Genomic DNA, 18,121 nt, shown 5'->3' with positions numbered 1-18,121 from the left:
TGAATCCCTTGCCAAGAGAAGTGACCATGTAAGATTGATTTTGAAGAATCTATGATGACTTTTCAAATAAAGTAACATGATCATCGAAAGAAAGTTTAAAAGATGGAGACAACCAATCATGTGAGCAGACTTGTACCATCTGCCCACACTACTTCTGTATGTACACATAGCAATCAATCATTCACGCTGCTCTGCACCTTACTTAACTGCTTTGAAATTCCTCTCAGGACAATCTGGTGGTGCCCGAGCCCCATGGCTGCATCAATGTTTTGGAGTTAATCTACTCTGCACTACACCATGTGAATGCATGTACGTATGTATGTATGTGTACGCCAATTTCAAGTGGATTCTCAAAAATCTCACACCACGTGGAAAGCCTCCAACGACTTCCGATTCAAATTTGAACCTACAGAATAACCTGGACAAGTCTTTCCTTTTTCGTAACAATGCTCATCGGACAGAGCTATCTCCTCCCCCTAATGCGGCTGACACAGCACACTGTGATCGGGTCGCTTGTAAACTCTCCCTGAGCACCGCTGCGGGGACCCCTAGTCACGACACACTATGTCCTTCGGTGCCCACTCGCACAGGATGAGGCGTACACTACCTGCCTCGCTGTACGTTGCCACACCGGGGTCCAAAACCATCAATCCGGTCACTCCGCTCCACCCTTTCCAGCATCGACATATCCATCTGCTCCGCGTCGCCGTTCGCCGTCCCTACGCTCTCTCCATCATTGTCAGCCTCGCTTCCTCCACAATCCACTCCATATGAGACAGCCCCTACTACGCCACTGCGACGCACAGATGCGACTCGGCGGGCGCTCACGATGACGTTACTCGGAGATAGTTCCGCCAAATTCAAAAGCCAGCGTCTTAACAGCACCCTTGAGCACGACTGTGGCCAATTGAGTACCGACCCGGGACACACGTCCGGAGGCTCGACACAACATCCACAACCCCATCCTCACACTTGCATCGCATTGCATACCATACCATTCCGGCTACACCATTACGCGAAACAATCATCCATGCGAAAAGACAATAGAGTCCCCAACAAACGTCCCCAAACACGGACCACAATCGGCACTGACATCTGAGACTGAGAAAAGTCTTCCCGTTATAGCATTACTTCCATGTACAAAATCCAGGTCAGCTTACTGACTCTGGTCCACCATGTATGGACATCGAAAGCCTACAGATGCCACCCCCCTCAGTACTCTTCACCGTCGTCTTCGCCGCCGTCCTCAGCCGACTCCGCACCCACTTCCTCGTAATCCTTCTCCAGAGCCGCAAGATCCTCACGAGCCTCCGAAAACTCTCCCTCCTCCATACCTTCGCCCACATACCAGTGCACGAAAGCGCGCTTCGCGTACATCAGATCGAACTTATGGTCGATCCGGGAGAACACCTCTGCAACGCTCGTGCTGTTCGAAATCATGCACACCGCCCTCTGCACCTTCGCCAGATCTCCACCCGGCACCACCGTCGGTGGCTGGTAGTTGATGCCGCACTTGAATCCAGTGGGACACCAGTCAACAAACTGGATGGTCCTCTTCGTCTTAATCGTCGCCACCGCGGCATTCACGTCCTTCGGAACCACGTCTCCCCTGTACATCAGGCAGCACGCCATGTACTTGCCGTGACGAGGATCGCACTTCGCCATCATAGATGACGGCTCGAACGCAGAGTTCGTGATCTCCGCCACCGACAGCTGCTCGTGGTACGCCTTCTCCGCCGATATCACTGGTGCGTACGACGACAGCATGAAGTGAATCCTGGGGTATGGCACCAAGTTGGTCTGAAACTCCGTCACATCCACATTCAGCGCACCGTCGAACCGGAGTGACGCGGTCAAGGAGGAGATGACCTGAGACACCAGCCGGTTCAAGTTCGTGTAAGTTGGGCGCTCGATGTCCAAAGACCTCCGACAAATGTCGTATATCGCTTCATTATCCAGCAGCACAGCCACGTCGGTGTGCTCCAACAGCGAGTGCGTCGACAGCACACTGTTGTATGGCTCCACCACGGAGGTCGACACCTGTGGCGATGGATACACTGTGAACCCGAGCTTCGACTTCTTCCCGTAGTCCACGGACAGGCGCTCCAGCAGCAGACTTCCCAAACCAGATCCCGTTCCTCCTCCCACAGCGTTGAACACAAGGAAGCCCTGCAGACCCGTGCAGTTGTCCGCCAGCTTCCTAATCCGGTCAAGGCACAGGTCCACTATCTCCTTCCCGATAGTGTAGTGACCACGGGCGAAGTTGTTCGCCGCGTCCTCCTTCCCGCTGATCAGCTGCTCCGGGTGGAACAGCTGACGGTACGTTCAGTGCGCACCTCATCGATCACAGTCGGCTCCAAATCGAGAAACACCGCACGAGGAACGTGCTTCCCGGCTCCTGTCTCCGAAAAGAAAGTGTTGAAGGCGTCGTCTCCTCCTCCCACCGACTTGTCACTTGGCATCTGTCCATCAGGCTGCACCAACCAAAACACACATCTCTCAGATCACCTCTAACACTGCGAGCTGCCACTGCAAAATCCCCAGACGCCTGCATCACCTCTACATCTGGTCGCAGCCCTCATTTCACTCGCACATAGCAAAAAGAACCTCCCTGTGTATACAATCACTGCCCCAACCCTCGCAATAAAAACAACAAAAAACAAATCAACCTTCCTGTTCGGCACTCGAGCACATACCTGAATGCCATGCTCCAAACAGTACAGCTCCCAGCAGGCGTTTCCGACCTGGATACCGGCCTGACCGATGTGGATCGAAATGCACTCTCTCATTGTCGCTAATTTCTCGAACACGCGTCACAGAAAAAATTTAAGAAAGGGCTACGACTCGGGAACCTGAGCGCACTCAATGCACAAACCAACTCAGCTATACACAGCACGGTGCAACGACGAGCGCAGAGACAAAAAAGCTTGAGAAAACTTCGAGGTAGGCGTGTACGAAGACGCCTCCAAGAAGTGAGATGAGACCAGCGCTGCGGCTATGCTATGCAATGCCCTACCCTCGAGTGGCAACCTTATGGTTCGAGAGAGACGATCCCTCATTGGCCGCACCGGCTGAACCGGTACCGGGATCCCCTCTCCCGGTGGATCCCGGCTGTCCCGTTGGGACCGCGGTGGTGGGTCATAACCGTTTTCCCGCTCAGGAGGACATTTTTAACTTGACAGACCAAGCGACGGCTCATCTTGTATCAGGCAGGCCAAGATAACTCCACGAACAGGCCGTCTTCCACGAACCAAATATCTCACCTCACCTCACTACTTCATGCCAACAACAGCAACTCCTTCGAGCTAGTTTGTTTACAGTCGCCGATCGATGTGTTGGTGCTGGCAGCCGCCTGCATTTCATTCCATCACAAAGGAGAAACAGTGGTTTCGGGTCATCATCACGTATTGGTTTCAAAATATTGCTCCCCTGAACTGAACTGTACATGTACTGTACTCCGCAGGCAGGCAGGCAGGCAGTCAACCTCGGCATGGGACTCTGCCCACAATTACCCAGCTTCACACCTATGAATCAAAATCCCCACAACACTGTCTTGTCTTGCCATGCACACATTTCTCTGTCTTCGGTGGAACATTATGCCTTTATTGTTGTTCATGCAGAAAATGGTTTTTTAACAGAAAAGTTAAGAAGCACATTTTCTGTTAAAAAACCATTTTCTGCATGAACAACAATAAAGGCATAATGTTCCACCGAAGACAGAGAAATGTGTGCATGGCAAGACAAGACAGTGTTGTGGGGATTTTGATTCATAGGTGTGAAGCTGGGTAATTGTGGGCAGAGTCCCATGCCGAGGTTGACTGCCTGCCTGCCTGCCTGCGGAGTACAGTACATGTACAGTTCAGTTCAGGGGAGCAATATTTTGAAACCAATACGTGATGATGACCCGAAACCACTGTTTCTCCTTTGTGATGGAATGAAATGCAGGCGGCTGCCAGCACCAACACATCGATCGGCGACTGTAAACAAACTAGCTCGAAGGAGTTGCTGTTGTTGGCATGAAGTAGTGGTGAGGTGAGATATTTGGTTCGTGGAAGACGGCCTGTTCGTGGAGTTATCTTGGCCTGCCTGATACAAGATGAGCCGTCGCTTGGTCTGTCAAGTTAAAAATGTCCTCCTGAGCGGGAAAACGGTTATGACCCACCACCGCGGTCCCAACGGGACAGCCGGGATCCACCGGGAGAGGGGATCCCGGTACCGGTTCAGCCGGTGCGGCCAATGAGGATCGTCTCTCTCGAACCATAAGGTTGCCACTCGAGGGTAGGGCATTGCATAGCATAGCCGCAGCGCTGGTCTCATCTCACTTCTTGGAGGCGTCTTCGTACACGCCTACCTCGAAGTTTTCTCAAGCTTTTGTCTCTGCGCTCGTCGTTGCACCGTGCTGTGTATAGCTGAGTTGGTTTGTGCATTGAGTGCGCTCAGGTTCCCGAGTCGTAGCCCTTTCTTAAATTTTTTCTGTGACGCGTGTTCGAGAAATTAGCGACAATGAGAGAGTGCATTTCGATCCACATCGGTCAGGCCGGTATCCAGGTCGGAAACACTGCTGGGAGCTGTACTGTTTGGAGCATGGCATTCAGGTATGTGCTCGAGTGCCGAACAGGAAGGTTGATTTGTTTTTGTTGTTTTTATTGCGAGGGTTGGGGCAGTGATTGTATACACAGGGAGGTTCTTTTTGCTATGTGCGAGTGAAATGAGGGCTGCGACCAGATGTAGAGGTGATGCAGGCGTCTGGGGATTTTGCAGTGGCAGCTCGCAGTGTTAGAGGTGATCTGAGAGATGTGTGTTTTGGTTGGTGCAGCCTGATGGACAGATGCCAAGTGACAAGTCGGTGGGAGGAGGAGACGACGCCTTCAACACTTTCTTTTCGGAGACAGGAGCCGGGAAGCACGTTCCTCGTGCGGTGTTTCTCGATTTGGAGCCGACTGTGATCGATGAGGTGCGCACCGGAACGTACCGTCAGCTGTTCCACCCGGAGCAGCTGATCAGCGGGAAGGAGGACGCGGCGAACAACTTCGCCCGTGGTCACTACACTATCGGGAAGGAGATAGTGGACCTGTGCCTTGACCGGATTAGGAAGCTGGCGGACAACTGCACGGGTCTGCAGGGCTTCCTTGTGTTCAACGCTGTGGGAGGAGGAACGGGATCTGGTTTGGGAAGTCTGCTGCTGGAGCGCCTGTCCGTGGACTACGGGAAGAAGTCGAAGCTCGGGTTCACAGTGTATCCATCGCCACAGGTGTCGACCTCCGTGGTGGAGCCATACAACAGTGTGCTGTCGACGCACTCGCTGTTGGAGCACACCGACGTGGCTGTGCTGCTGGATAATGAAGCGATATACGACATTTGTCGGAGGTCTTTGGACATCGAGCGCCCAACTTACACGAACTTGAACCGGCTGGTGTCTCAGGTCATCTCCTCCTTGACCGCGTCACTCCGGTTCGACGGTGCGCTGAATGTGGATGTGACGGAGTTTCAGACCAACTTGGTGCCATACCCCAGGATTCACTTCATGCTGTCGTCGTACGCACCAGTGATATCGGCGGAGAAGGCGTACCACGAGCAGCTGTCGGTGGCGGAGATCACGAACTCTGCGTTCGAGCCGTCATCTATGATGGCGAAGTGCGATCCTCGTCACGGCAAGTACATGGCGTGCTGCCTGATGTACAGGGAGACGTGGTTCCGAAGGACGTGAATGCCGCGGTGGCGACGATTAAGACGAAGAGGACCATCCAGTTTGTTGACTGGTGTCCCACTGGATTCAAGTGCGGCATCAACTACCAGCCACCGACGGTGGTGCCGGGTGGAGATCTGGCGAAGGTGCAGAGGGCGGTGTGCATGATTTCGAACAGCACGAGCGTTGCAGAGGTGTTCTCCCGGATCGACCATAAGTTCGATCTGATGTACGCGAAGCGCTTTCGTGCACTGGTATGTGGGCGAAGGTATGGAGGAGGGAGAGTTTTCGGAGGCTCGTGAGGATCTTGCGGCTCTGGAGAAGGATTACGAGGAAGTGGGTGCGGAGTCGGCTGAGGACGGCGGCGAAGACGACGGTGAAGAGTACTGAGGGGGGTGGCATCTGTAGGCTTTCGATGTCCATACATGGTGGACCAGAGTCAGTAAGCTGACCTGGATTTTGTACATGGAAGTAATGCTATAACGGGAAGACTTTTCTCAGTCTCAGATGTCAGTGCCGATTGTGGTCCGTGTTTGGGGACGTTTGTTGGGGACTCTATTGTCTTTTCGCATGGATGATTGTTTCGCGTAATGGTGTAGCCGGAATGGTATGGTATGCAATGCGATGCAAGTGTGAGGATGGGGTTGTGGATGTTGTGTCGAGCCTCCGGACGTGTGTCCCGGGTCGGTACTCAATTGGCCACAGTCGTGCTCAAGGGTGCTGTTAAGACGCTGGCTTTTGAATTTGGCGGAACTATCTCCGAGTAACGTCATCGTGAGCGCCCGCCGAGTCGCATCTGTGCGTCGCAGTGGCGTAGTAGGGGCTGTCTCATATGGAGTGGATTGTGGAGGAAGCGAGGCTGACAATGATGGAGAGAGCGTAGGGACGGCGAACGGCGACGCGGAGCAGATGGATATGTCGATGCTGGAAAGGGTGGAGCGGAGTGACCGGATTGATGGTTTTGGACCCCGGTGTGGCAACGTACAGCGAGGCAGGTAGTGTACGCCTCATCCTGTGCGAGTGGGCACCGAAGGACATAGTGTGTCGTGACTAGGGGTCCCCGCAGCGGTGCTCAGGGAGAGTTTACAAGCGACCCGATCACAGTGTGCTGTGTCAGCCGCATTAGGGGGAGGAGATAGCTCTGTCCGATGAGCATTGTTACGAAAAAGGAAAGACTTGTCCAGGTTATTCTGTAGGTTCAAATTTGAATCGGAAGTCGTTGGAGGCTTTCCACGTGGTGTGAGATTTTGAGAATCCACTTGAAATTGGCGTACACATACATACATACGTACATGCATTCACATGGTGTAGTGCAGAGTAGATTAACTCCAAAACATTGATGCAGCCATGGGGCTCGGCACCACCAGATTGTCCCGAGAGGAATTTCAAAGCAGTTAAGTAAGGTGCAGAGCAGCGTGAATGATTTGATTGCTATGTGTACATACAGAAGTAGTGTGGGCAGATGGTACAAGTCTGCTCACATGATTGGTTGTCTCCATCTTTTAAACTTTCTTTCGATGATCATGTTACTTTATTTGAAAAGTCATCATAGATTCTTCAAAATCAATCTTACATGGTCACTTCTCTTGGCAAGGGATTCATTCATCTTTCAGGAGGAGGGACAGGTCCCAGTCTTCCATGAAAACGGGCTCACAGAAGAAATAAAGCCCATCAAAGTACCTAGTAATGTTTGCTAGTTAATTGATGGCATTTGAATGCAAAAGACAACGGGACACTGTTTGTGCAGTAGGTTAGAAGTAGCTTTGCTTCCAAGTGTGATGATGAAGTATTAAATATCATCATGTTTCAAACCATAGTTTTTGAGATGGTATGAAGTAGAGGATCTTTTAATTGTAGAAAAATGTGTTGAAATAGTTACATGTTCTGATTTACAGCTTCTTGGCAAAGTTCCTATTATCTTGCCTCTTTTATGGGTTTGTCAATTACTAGGTGAAGATATCCTATGTATTTAATAAGCTTTTATTTTGTCATTATAGAGTTGTGTTTTGAGCATTTTAAAATACTTGGTCACTTGTACCAATTATTTGTGGAAAGAACTCACATTTTTTTTTTTTTTTTTTTTTTTTTTAAATGTTTATTTTTATTTTAAATGTAATGTGAGAAAAATTAATAGTAGTTCTTATTAACCAAAAGAAGATTGAATCTAACCACCTACCAACTAATGAAGCTATTTTGACTCTTCATGGGTATAATCTAGGAATATATGTATTAAAAAGAATTCCAACTTCTATATTGAATAATTAACAAACATTTTTGTATCACAAATATATTATATAGAAGACCAAACAAGATATTGAACAAAAGAGTTTCAACAAGAAAGCTAGCAAGAACTTAATTAAACTGGATGAATACAAGATCAATTCCAAGAGAAATAAGTTAGAGCTCCAAGAAATATGTTGTCGAGATTGAGGATCCCCTTAGCCTAAATTCCAATATATACTAGGTATTAGGAAGCTTCTCAAGAAGTTTTCATGTTGCTTAAAGATAAAGCAATCTTAGGAAGCTTCTTGGATAACTTTCTTAATCCTATTAGAACTTTCTAGAATCTTTTAGAATATTTTGAGAACCTTTTAGAATCTTCTAAAAGGTTCTCAAAATATTTTAAGAATGTTCCTAAAATCTTCTTATTTGATGTTCGTAACATCATCTCCTCTTCTAATTCTAAGTTCTACAAAAACATCAGTTTCATATCTGCAATAGAATAACCAATTTTTAAGTATCATCTTTAAGGTTTTTTTATTTGAGCTGATTGTAGCATAGGCATTTCTTCCCTTGAGAAGGTCTAGCTTCATCTTGAAGATGATCTTACAAAAGTTGCAAGAGTTGGAGCTATTGATCTAATAGTAGTGATAAGAAAAGTTCCAACTTTGACTCTACTTTGAGATTTATAATCTAAAGACTCTCTACACTCTGTCCAATTCAACATATTGGAACATAAATTAAATACACTAAGCTCTAAGGTTGTTGTAAGTGATATCTATTGTCTTCATTACATACAACATTTTAGTAGTAGCTTCATAGAGAAGTCATTTTAAAATAAGTTTAGATTTTTGAGAATAACATTGATGAAACTCATGTATTTTTTGAAGCACATTAATTAAATTTTTTGTTGGTTCTTATATATGCCTCATTGATATTATAGCCATGTCAGTGAATAAAATATTCTAACTTACTTCTTCTTTCTCAAGAATCAATGACCTTTTTCAATTAATATTTCATATGATTATCTATTTCAATGCAAGGCAATGATGGTTGTATTCTTCTTGGAATAGTTGATTTTATATAAGCTTCTAAGAGAGAAACATGAAAGATTAGATGTACCTTCATGGATGTGGGTAGTTCTAACCAATAAGCCACTAGATTGAATTGCTTTTGAATACAAAATGGTCCTAGTCTTCAGTAGTCCAACTTATCGCAAGGCCAATTGGTCTTAATATTTGATCAAAGAAGCCATACTTTATCTCCAACTTACAAAGTAGGAAATTCCTTTCTAAATTCTTCTAAAGATGCTTTGTAAGAATCTTGAGTTGCTTGTAAATGGAGCTTCAAAGTTGTCTGGAGCTATGACAATTGTTTTGCAAGATCTTTAGCTGTTGGATTTTTATCCTTTGATGTACCTAACAAATTAAGCTTTGGATGATAGTCATAATTAGCGTAAAATGGTGTTTGATGAATTGAAGCATGAAGGATATTATTATAAGCAAACTTTGCTAAAAGTAAATACAAGGTCCAATCATCTTGTTGATAGTTGATGATACATCACAAATACTACTCCAAAACTTAATTGATTTGTTCCGTTTGACCATCGATTTGAGGGTAGAAGGCAAAAAAAAGTTTGATATCTACATTCAATATCTCAAAAAGAGATTTCTAAAACTTTGATATAAATTGAGGTCCTTAATTATAAATAATTTCATTAGATAAGCTATGATATTAATATATATTGTTAAGAAAGAACCTATCATTTCTTCTCCAAAAATTATCTTTTTGTACAAGATAAAATGTGCCATCTTTGTAAGTCAATCTACAACAACATAGATAATATCAAATATAGCTAATAGCAATAGATTAGTAATGAAATCCATTGATATTGAAGACCATGGTTGCTTTGGAATTGGTAGTGGCTGTAGAAGTCTATAAGAATGATGTCAAGAATTCTTGGATCTCGAATAGATGTCACACAAGATGACAAAGTCCTTCACGATCTTTTATATTTGAAAGCACTAAAAATCTCAAGAGATAAGCTCTAATGTTTTGTTAAATCCAAAATGTCTTGCAGCTGAGAAATCATGATGAGATTGAAGAACACAAAGTCATGTCAATCTTTCTGGAATATGTAAATAATCTTCAAAATATAAAAGAACTTCCATAAACTTAAACTTATCATTATTAGGGCATTGCTTGATATTACAAACTAATGAGTCCTTAATTGACATTGTATGAATTTATTTAAAAAAAAACTTAAATCAATAGATGTAACCATAGAAATATCACAAAAATAAAATTATTTTAACTTTAAGAAAGTGACATATTACTAATCAAATGTTACTTTTTTAGCCTTTGAAATAAGATACAATCTCTTTCATAAAGCATTTGATAGTCCTTGTTGCTTTCTTGGTTGATATGTAATTACAAAATCAAAACGAGATAATGACATATTCCAACAAGCTTGGCAATGATTCAAAACTCAAATTGACATAAAATATTACAAATTTTTATGATTTATATAAATAATCACAAGATGTGTAGTACCTTCTATCAAGTGATGCATCTACTTTTGATAAGGAGATTGATACATCAAAGAATACGATTCTTAAAGCAGCACATCCATCACCGTTCAGTGCAAACAAAGGATTATTTGGTTGTAATCATTTCACAATTATAAATGATCTCTTAGATACCCCCATCGATTGGAACCTATGAGTATATCATCACTCGATGAAGAAGATGCTAGAGAATCATTGGATGTATTGCCATTCTCTATAAGGCACTTTAATATTGGTCCAAAGATGGCAAGAGCTGTTGAAAGGATACTATGCGGTATTGAAGTTCATGATATGAACATGACGCTTCTTGTTGCTGCAGCTGTTGTATTAGCAAAGTATGGAGAAAGGATAGATATGCAATTCTCTATGCTCTGTAATGACGTTATCAGTGAAATTGTTGATATTGATCTAAACATATCTGGTTCTAAGTTTTATGATAAGACTACAATCAAAAAGAACATTCTTAGGTATTATAGATTCATATTATCTAAGTAATATGATTTGAGTTATAAAAGAGATGGTACAAGATAGAGGATATGTACCTAACGATAATACTGTTGAGTCAGATGAAAGGATGGGCCCATATGCAGGACAAGAGAATGACCTTGTGGTACTATTAGCAAGAAACTTTGTAGATAAGAATCCCTTTGGAGCAAATACAAACGTTCTTACAAAGAAAGATATATCAAACTTCATGCTTGAATATTACAAATCTGTACAAGAGGACATCATAGAGTTTGCTACTATAATAGTAATGCCATCAAATACCCTTGATGCTTCTGTATTTGAGGGTGATATATCTGTGTATGGTACAACAATGTTTATTGAAGAAGAGCTTATGTTCAATCCTACATCTAATGTGCTTGTTCCAAAGCACTATATTGCATCAAGTTTAGAACTACAAGAAATGAAAGAAAAAAGAATATCTCATGATAGCCTACCAAAGATATATGCTGAAGATCGAATATGTAAGTGGTATGGATTTAAAAGAGGTGATATAATAAGAATAGAAAGAGATTATTGCAATGAAGTTTACTACAGAATAGTAATATAAAAAAATAAAAAATATTGATGTAGAAAGGTACTTTTTACACTGGTGTTATTTTTTTATGCTTATCAAGAGACATGGATTCTTATATGATAAAAGAGGTAACCTTAGTCTGGCGCATTAGCGATACAGATGGAAATACACTTTTTGATACTATATGTGTGTCTGAAGATGTTCCTCTTGTCGAAAGACATGTTGGTGACTATCAATGGTACAAGCACTTCTATCCTGCAATGGAAGTCGACAACGCATTAAAAGGTAAAGATGCATTTCTTATTACGTTCATGATTTCAGCCCTTAAAGACGATAATAAGAGGATACCTATAAAAGCATACTTTGACTTTAGCTCAGGTGTAATGAAGATAAGACATGTATCATCATATGCTGTATCTGTTGCTGAACTTGTTAGCATGATTGGTACTACGATCTGTATTGATATACAACAAGATGTTGAAGTCACAAACATAGAGTTATCTGCTAACATAACAAAAGAGAAGCCAGATTTGGAGCTACTATGTGATGTTGTAATGAACGAGCCTAGACTATGCGAGATCTTTTCATTAAGAGAAAAACTCTTCCAATATCCATGAAAGTCAAGTATTCTTTGTATGCTAAACTTGGAATAATAACATTCAAAAGAAGAGAAAGCAAGACTATCACAATATCAAATATTAAGCACGAGGAACATATAGATGACATTATAAACCAGATCCTATTCTTACTTAGTGTCTACGATGAAGTAAAAGATGAGTTTAACAAGTTATACAACTTCATAGTTGAAGAAGAGAAGGTATCTAAACATCGTACACGAACATTTGCTTTAAAAGAAGAAGTTCCAGAGTTGTTTGTATCTGGATATGCAAGAGAGTGCTCTATTAAACCAATAATAATTACAGAACTAGAAGAGGAAAAGTATAAGTCTGAAGGAAGATCAACTATGAGATATCCCAAGGATGGTCCGTACTCAAGAGTATATGCTTGTGACATAGGACTATTTCCAAGACTTAGAAGAAATAGATTACCTAATAAAGATATGTTCGAGTTCCTTCCTTGCTGTTATACTACAGACCATCTTAAGAGACCACAATCTAACTATTACAAATACATGCATGATGTATTTGATGAAAAGAGAAGTCATAAAAAGATAATGTGATTTAAGCCACTATATCCTTTAGAGAATGGCATAGTTGGTAAGGCTCCAAAGGAGCTTCAGGAGATGATGTGTTCAACGGATTTAACAAGAGTAGGTGTTAGGAAAGATAAGTCTTCTATACTGTATTATATGCCCTATTATATTCTAAGAGAGAGTCTAAGCTTTCCTCCCCATATATGTCTTCAGAAGCATATATGAGTGATGCATTTGCGGAAGCATTTGGTGAACACGACAAGGTTTGATGGGCTACAACAAAGATCCGATCACTACGATAAGGGATGCGGTCTACATCAGTCTATGCATCGGACTTCAGGCAATTAGCATGCGACATCAATTGGGATGAAGAAGCGTTGATGAGTCAATTCTATTGGGATTTAAGGGACGATGTGAAGGATTTGCTATTAATTCTTCTTGATCCGTAAATGCTCAACGAAGCTATTAGCCAAGCTGTGAAGTGCGATAACCGCTTATTTCAATGTTGCCAAGACCAACGTTCAAGACAACATACGGTTCGTCATGCCTCAACTATGTCGGCAAGTAGTGTGAATTCACATTCAGAGGTAGAAGACATGCAAATTGATGTGGTACGTGTCAAATCCCTTACTCTAGAAGAAAAGTTAAGAAGCACATTTTCTGTTAAAAAACCATTTTCTGCATGAACAACAATAAAGGCATAATGTTCCACCGAAGACAGAGAAATGTGTGCATGGCAAGACAAGACAGTGTTGTGGGGATTTTGATTCATAGGTGTGAAGCTGGGTAATTGTGGGCAGAGTCCCATGCCGAGGTTGACTGCCTGCCTGCCTGCCTGCGGAGTACAGTACATGTACAGTTCAGTTCAGGGGAGCAATATTTTGAAACCAATACGTGATGATGACCCGAAACCACTGTTTCTCCTTTGTGATGGAATGAAATGCAGGCGGCTGCCAGCACCAACACATCGATCGGCGACTGTAAACAAACTAGCTCGAAGGAGTTGCTGTTGTTGGCATGAAGTAGTGAGGTGAGGTGAGATATTTGGTTCGTGGAAGACGGCCTGTTCGTGGAGTTATCTTGGCCTGCCTGATACAAGATGAGCCGTCGCTTGGTCTGTCAAGTTAAAAATGTCCTCCTGAGCGGGAAAACGGTTATGACCCACCACCGCGGTCCCAACGGGACAGCCGGGATCCACCGGGAGAGGGGATCCCGGTACCGGTTCAGCCGGTGCGGCCAATGAGGGATCGTCTCTCTCGAACCATAAGGTTGCCACTCGAGGGTAGGGCATTGCATAGCATAGCCGCAGCGCTGGTCTCATCTCACTTCTTGGAGGCGTCTTCGTACACGCCTACCTCGAAGTTTTCTCAAGCTTTTTTGTCTCTGCGCTCGTCGTTGCACCGTGCTGTGTATAGCTGAGTTGGTTTGTGCATTGAGTGCGCTCAGGTTCCCGAGTCGTAGCCCTTTCTTAAATTTTTTTCTGTGACGCGTGTTCGAGAAATTAGCGACAATGAGAGAGTGCATTTCGATCCACATCGGTCAGGCCGGTATCCAGGTCGGAAACGCCTGCTGGGAGCTGTACTGTTTGGAGCATGGCATTCAGGTATGTGCTCGAGTGCCGAACAGGAAGGTTGATTTGTTTTTTGTTGTTTTTATTGCGAGGGTTGGGGCAGTGATTGTATACACAGGGAGGTTCTTTTTTGCTATGTGCGAGTGAAATGAGGGCTGCGACCAGATGTAGAGGTGATGCAGGCGTCTGGGGATTTTGCAGTGGCAGCTCGCAGTGTTAGAGGTGATCTGAGAGATGTGTGTTTTGGTTGGTGCAGCCTGATGGACAGATGCCAAGTGACAAGTCGGTGGGAGGAGGAGACGACGCCTTCAACACTTTCTTTTCGGAGACAGGAGCCGGGAAGCACGTTCCTCGTGCGGTGTTTCTCGATTTGGAGCCGACTGTGATCGATGAGGTGCGCACCGGAACGTACCGTCAGCTGTTCCACCCGGAGCAGCTGATCAGCGGGAAGGAGGACGCGGCGAACAACTTCGCCCGTGGTCACTACACTATCGGGAAGGAGATAGTGGACCTGTGCCTTGACCGGATTAGGAAGCTGGCGGACAACTGCACGGGTCTGCAGGGCTTCCTTGTGTTCAACGCTGTGGGAGGAGGAACGGGATCTGGTTTGGGAAGTCTGCTGCTGGAGCGCCTGTCCGTGGACTACGGGAAGAAGTCGAAGCTCGGGTTCACAGTGTATCCATCGCCACAGGTGTCGACCTCCGTGGTGGAGCCATACAACAGTGTGCTGTCGACGCACTCGCTGTTGGAGCACACCGACGTGGCTGTGCTGCTGGATAATGAAGCGATATACGACATTTGTCGGAGGTCTTTGGACATCGAGCGCCCAACTTACACGAACTTGAACCGGCTGGTGTCTCAGGTCATCTCCTCCTTGACCGCGTCACTCCGGTTCGACGGTGCGCTGAATGTGGATGTGACGGAGTTTCAGACCAACTTGGTGCCATACCCCAGGATTCACTTCATGCTGTCGTCGTACGCACCAGTGATATCGGCGGAGAAGGCGTACCACGAGCAGCTGTCGGTGGCGGAGATCACGAACTCTGCGTTCGAGCCGTCATCTATGATGGCGAAGTGCGATCCTCGTCACGGCAAGTACATGGCGTGCTGCCTGATGTACAGGGGAGACGTGGTTCCGAAGGACGTGAATGCCGCGGTGGCGACGATTAAGACGAAGAGGACCATCCAGTTTGTTGACTGGTGTCCCACTGGATTCAAGTGCGGCATCAACTACCAGCCACCGACGGTGGTGCCGGGTGGAGATCTGGCGAAGGTGCAGAGGGCGGTGTGCATGATTTCGAACAGCACGAGCGTTGCAGAGGTGTTCTCCCGGATCGACCATAAGTTCGATCTGATGTACGCGAAGCGCGCTTTCGTGCACTGGTATGTGGGCGAAGGTATGGAGGAGGGAGAGTTTTCGGAGGCTCGTGAGGATCTTGCGGCTCTGGAGAAGGATTACGAGGAAGTGGGTGCGGAGTCGGCTGAGGACGGCGGCGAAGACGACGGTGAAGAGTACTGAGGGGGGTGGCATCTGTAGGCTTTCGATGTCCATACATGGTGGACCAGAGTCAGTAAGCTGACCTGGATTTTGTACATGGAAGTAATGCTATAACGGGAAGACTTTTCTCAGTCTCAGATGTCAGTGCCGATTGTGGTCCGTGTTTGGGGACGTTTGTTGGGGACTCTATTGTCTTTTCGCATGGATGATTGTTTCGCGTAATGGTGTAGCCGGAATGGTATGGTATGCAATGCGATGCAAGTGTGAGGATGGGGTTGTGGATGTTGTGTCGAGCCTCCGGACGTGTGTCCCGGGTCGGTACTCAATTGGCCACAGTCGTGCTCAAGGGTGCTGTTAAGACGCTGGCTTTTGAATTTGGCGGAACTATCTCCGAGTAACGTCATCGTGAGCGCCCGCCGAGTCGCATCTGTGCGTCGCAGTGGCGTAGTAGGGGCTGTCTCATATGGAGTGGATTGTGGAGGAAGCGAGGCTGACAATGATGGAGAGAGCGTAGGGACGGCGAACGGCGACGCGGAGCAGATGGATATGTCGATGCTGGAAAGGGTGGAGCGGAGTGACCGGATTGATGGTTTTGGACCCCGGTGTGGCAACGTACAGCGAGGCAGGTAGTGTACGCCTCATCCTGTGCGAGTGGGCACCGAAGGACATAGTGTGTCGTGACTAGGGGTCCCCGCAGCGGTGCTCAGGGAGAGTTTACAAGCGACCCGATCACAGTGTGCTGTGTCAGCCGCATTAGGGGGAGGAGATAGCTCTGTCCGATGAGCATTGTTACGAAAAAGGAAAGACTTGTCCAGGTTATTCTGTAGGTTCAAATTTGAATCGGAAGTCGTTGGAGGCTTTCCACGTGGTGTGAGATTTTTGAGAATCCACTTGAAATTGGCGTACACATACATACATACGTACATGCATTCACATGGTGTAGTGCAGAGTAGATTAACTCCAAAACATTGATGCAGCCATGGGGCTCGGGCACCACCAGATTGTCCCGAGAGGAATTTCAAAGCAGTTAAGTAAGGTGCAGAGCAGCGTGAATGATTGATTGCTATGTGTACATACAGAAGTAGTGTGGGCAGATGGTACAAGTCTGCTCACATGATTGGTTGTCTCCATCTTTTAAACTTTCTTTCGATGATCATGTTACTTTATTTGAAAAGTCATCATAGATTCTTCAAAATCAATCTTACATGGTCACTTCTCTTGGCAAGGGATTCATTCATCTTTCAGGAGGAGGGACAGGTCCCAGTCTTCCATGAAAACGGGCTCACAGAAGAAATAAAGCCCATCAAAGTACCTAGTAATGTTTGCTAGTTAATTGATGGCATTTGAATGCAAAAGACAACGGGACACTGTTTGTGCAGTAGGTTAGAAGTAGCTTTGCTTCCAAGTGTGATGATGAAGTATTAAATATCATCATGTTTCAAACCATAGTTTTTGAGATGGTATGAAGTAGAGGATCTTTTAATTGTAGAAAAATGTGTTGAAATAGTTACATGTTCTGATTTACAGCTTCTTGGCAAAGTTCCTATATTATCTTGCCTCTTTTATGGGTTTGTCAATTACTAGGTGAAGATATCCTATGTATTTAATAAGCTTTTATTTTGTCATTATAGAGTTGTGTTTTGAGCATTTTAAAATATTGGTCACTTGTACCAATTATTTGTGGAAAGAACTCACATTTTTTTTTTTTTTTTTTTTTTTAAATGTTTATTTTATTTTAAATGTAATGTGAGAAAAATTAATAGTAGTTCTTATTAACCAAAAGAAGATTGAATCTAACCACCTACCAACTAATGAAGCTATTTTGACTCTTCATGGGTATAATCTAGGAATATATGTATTAAAAAGAATTCCAACTTCTATATTGAATAATTAACAAACATTTTTGTATCACAAATATATTATATAGAAGACCAAACAAGATATTGAACAAAAGAGTTTCAACAAGAAAGCTAGCAAGAACTTAATTAAACTGGATGAATACAAGATCAATTCCAAGAGAAATAAGTTAGAGCTCCAAGAAATATGTTGTCGAGATTGAGGATCCCCTTAGCCTAAATTCCAATATATACTAGGTATTAGGAAGCTTCTCAAGAAGTTTTCATGTTGCTTAAAGATAAAGCAATCTTAGGAAGCTTCTTGGATAACTTTCTTAATCCTATTAGAACTTTCTAGAATCTTTTAGAATATTTTGAGAACCTTTTAGAATCTTCTAAAAGGTTCTCAAAATATTTTAAGAATGTTCCTAAAATCTTCTTATTTGATGTTCGTAACATCATCTCCTCTTCTAATTCTAAGTTCTACAAAAAACATCAGTTTCATATCTGCAATAGAATAACCAATTTTTAAGTATCATCTTTAAGGTTTTTTTATTTGAGCTGATTGTAG

The 18,121-nt window shown here is 44.4% G+C and overlaps 1 protein-coding gene and 2 pseudogenes across 3 annotated transcripts; 2 read left to right on the top strand and 1 right to left on the bottom strand.

Moving 5' to 3' along the window:
* Positions 1–1,096: 1,096 nt before the first annotated feature.
* Positions 1,097–2,994, bottom strand: LOC149989338 (tubulin alpha chain-like; annotated as a pseudogene). The gene is made up of 2 exons (XR_016502464.1): positions 2,697–2,994; positions 1,097–2,474 (listed from the first exon to the last, which is right to left on the bottom strand). The product of XR_016502464.1 is annotated as a tubulin alpha chain-like (transcript).
* Positions 2,995–4,303: 1,309 nt separating this feature from the next.
* Positions 4,304–6,192, top strand: LOC149989337 (tubulin alpha chain-like; annotated as a pseudogene). The gene is made up of 2 exons (XR_016502463.1): positions 4,304–4,595; positions 4,817–6,192. The product of XR_016502463.1 is annotated as a tubulin alpha chain-like (transcript).
* Positions 6,193–13,954: 7,762 nt separating this feature from the next.
* Positions 13,955–15,852, top strand: LOC112281110 (tubulin alpha chain). The gene is made up of 2 exons (XM_024517300.3): positions 13,955–14,250; positions 14,474–15,852. The coding sequence occupies exons 1-2, from the start codon at positions 14,158–14,160 to the stop codon at positions 15,734–15,736; spliced, it is 1,356 nt and encodes a 451-aa protein (XP_024373068.1). The 5' UTR covers positions 13,955–14,157; the 3' UTR covers positions 15,737–15,852.
* Positions 15,853–18,121: the final 2,269 nt, after the last annotated feature.

The sequence above is a fragment of the Physcomitrium patens genome, chromosome 4 (genome assembly GCF_059467195.1).
Source record: "Physcomitrium patens ecotype Gransden chromosome 4, ASM5946719v1, whole genome shotgun sequence".
Taxonomy (NCBI): Eukaryota; Viridiplantae; Streptophyta; class Bryopsida; order Funariales; family Funariaceae; genus Physcomitrium; species Physcomitrium patens.
Note: the sequence above shows the minus strand (reverse complement) of the source record. Positions and strands in the feature narration are given on the sequence as shown.

Bases quoted from the DNA above. Each gene is read 5' to 3' on its own strand.
- LOC112281110 (XM_024517300.3), top strand. From the start codon at position 14,158: ATGAGAGAGTGCATTTCGATCCACATCGGTCAGGCCGGTATCCAGGTC. The intron at 14,251-14,473 runs GTATGTGCTCGA...TGGTTGGTGCAG, and splicing joins GTTTGGAGCATGGCATTCAG to CCTGATGGACAGATGCCAAG.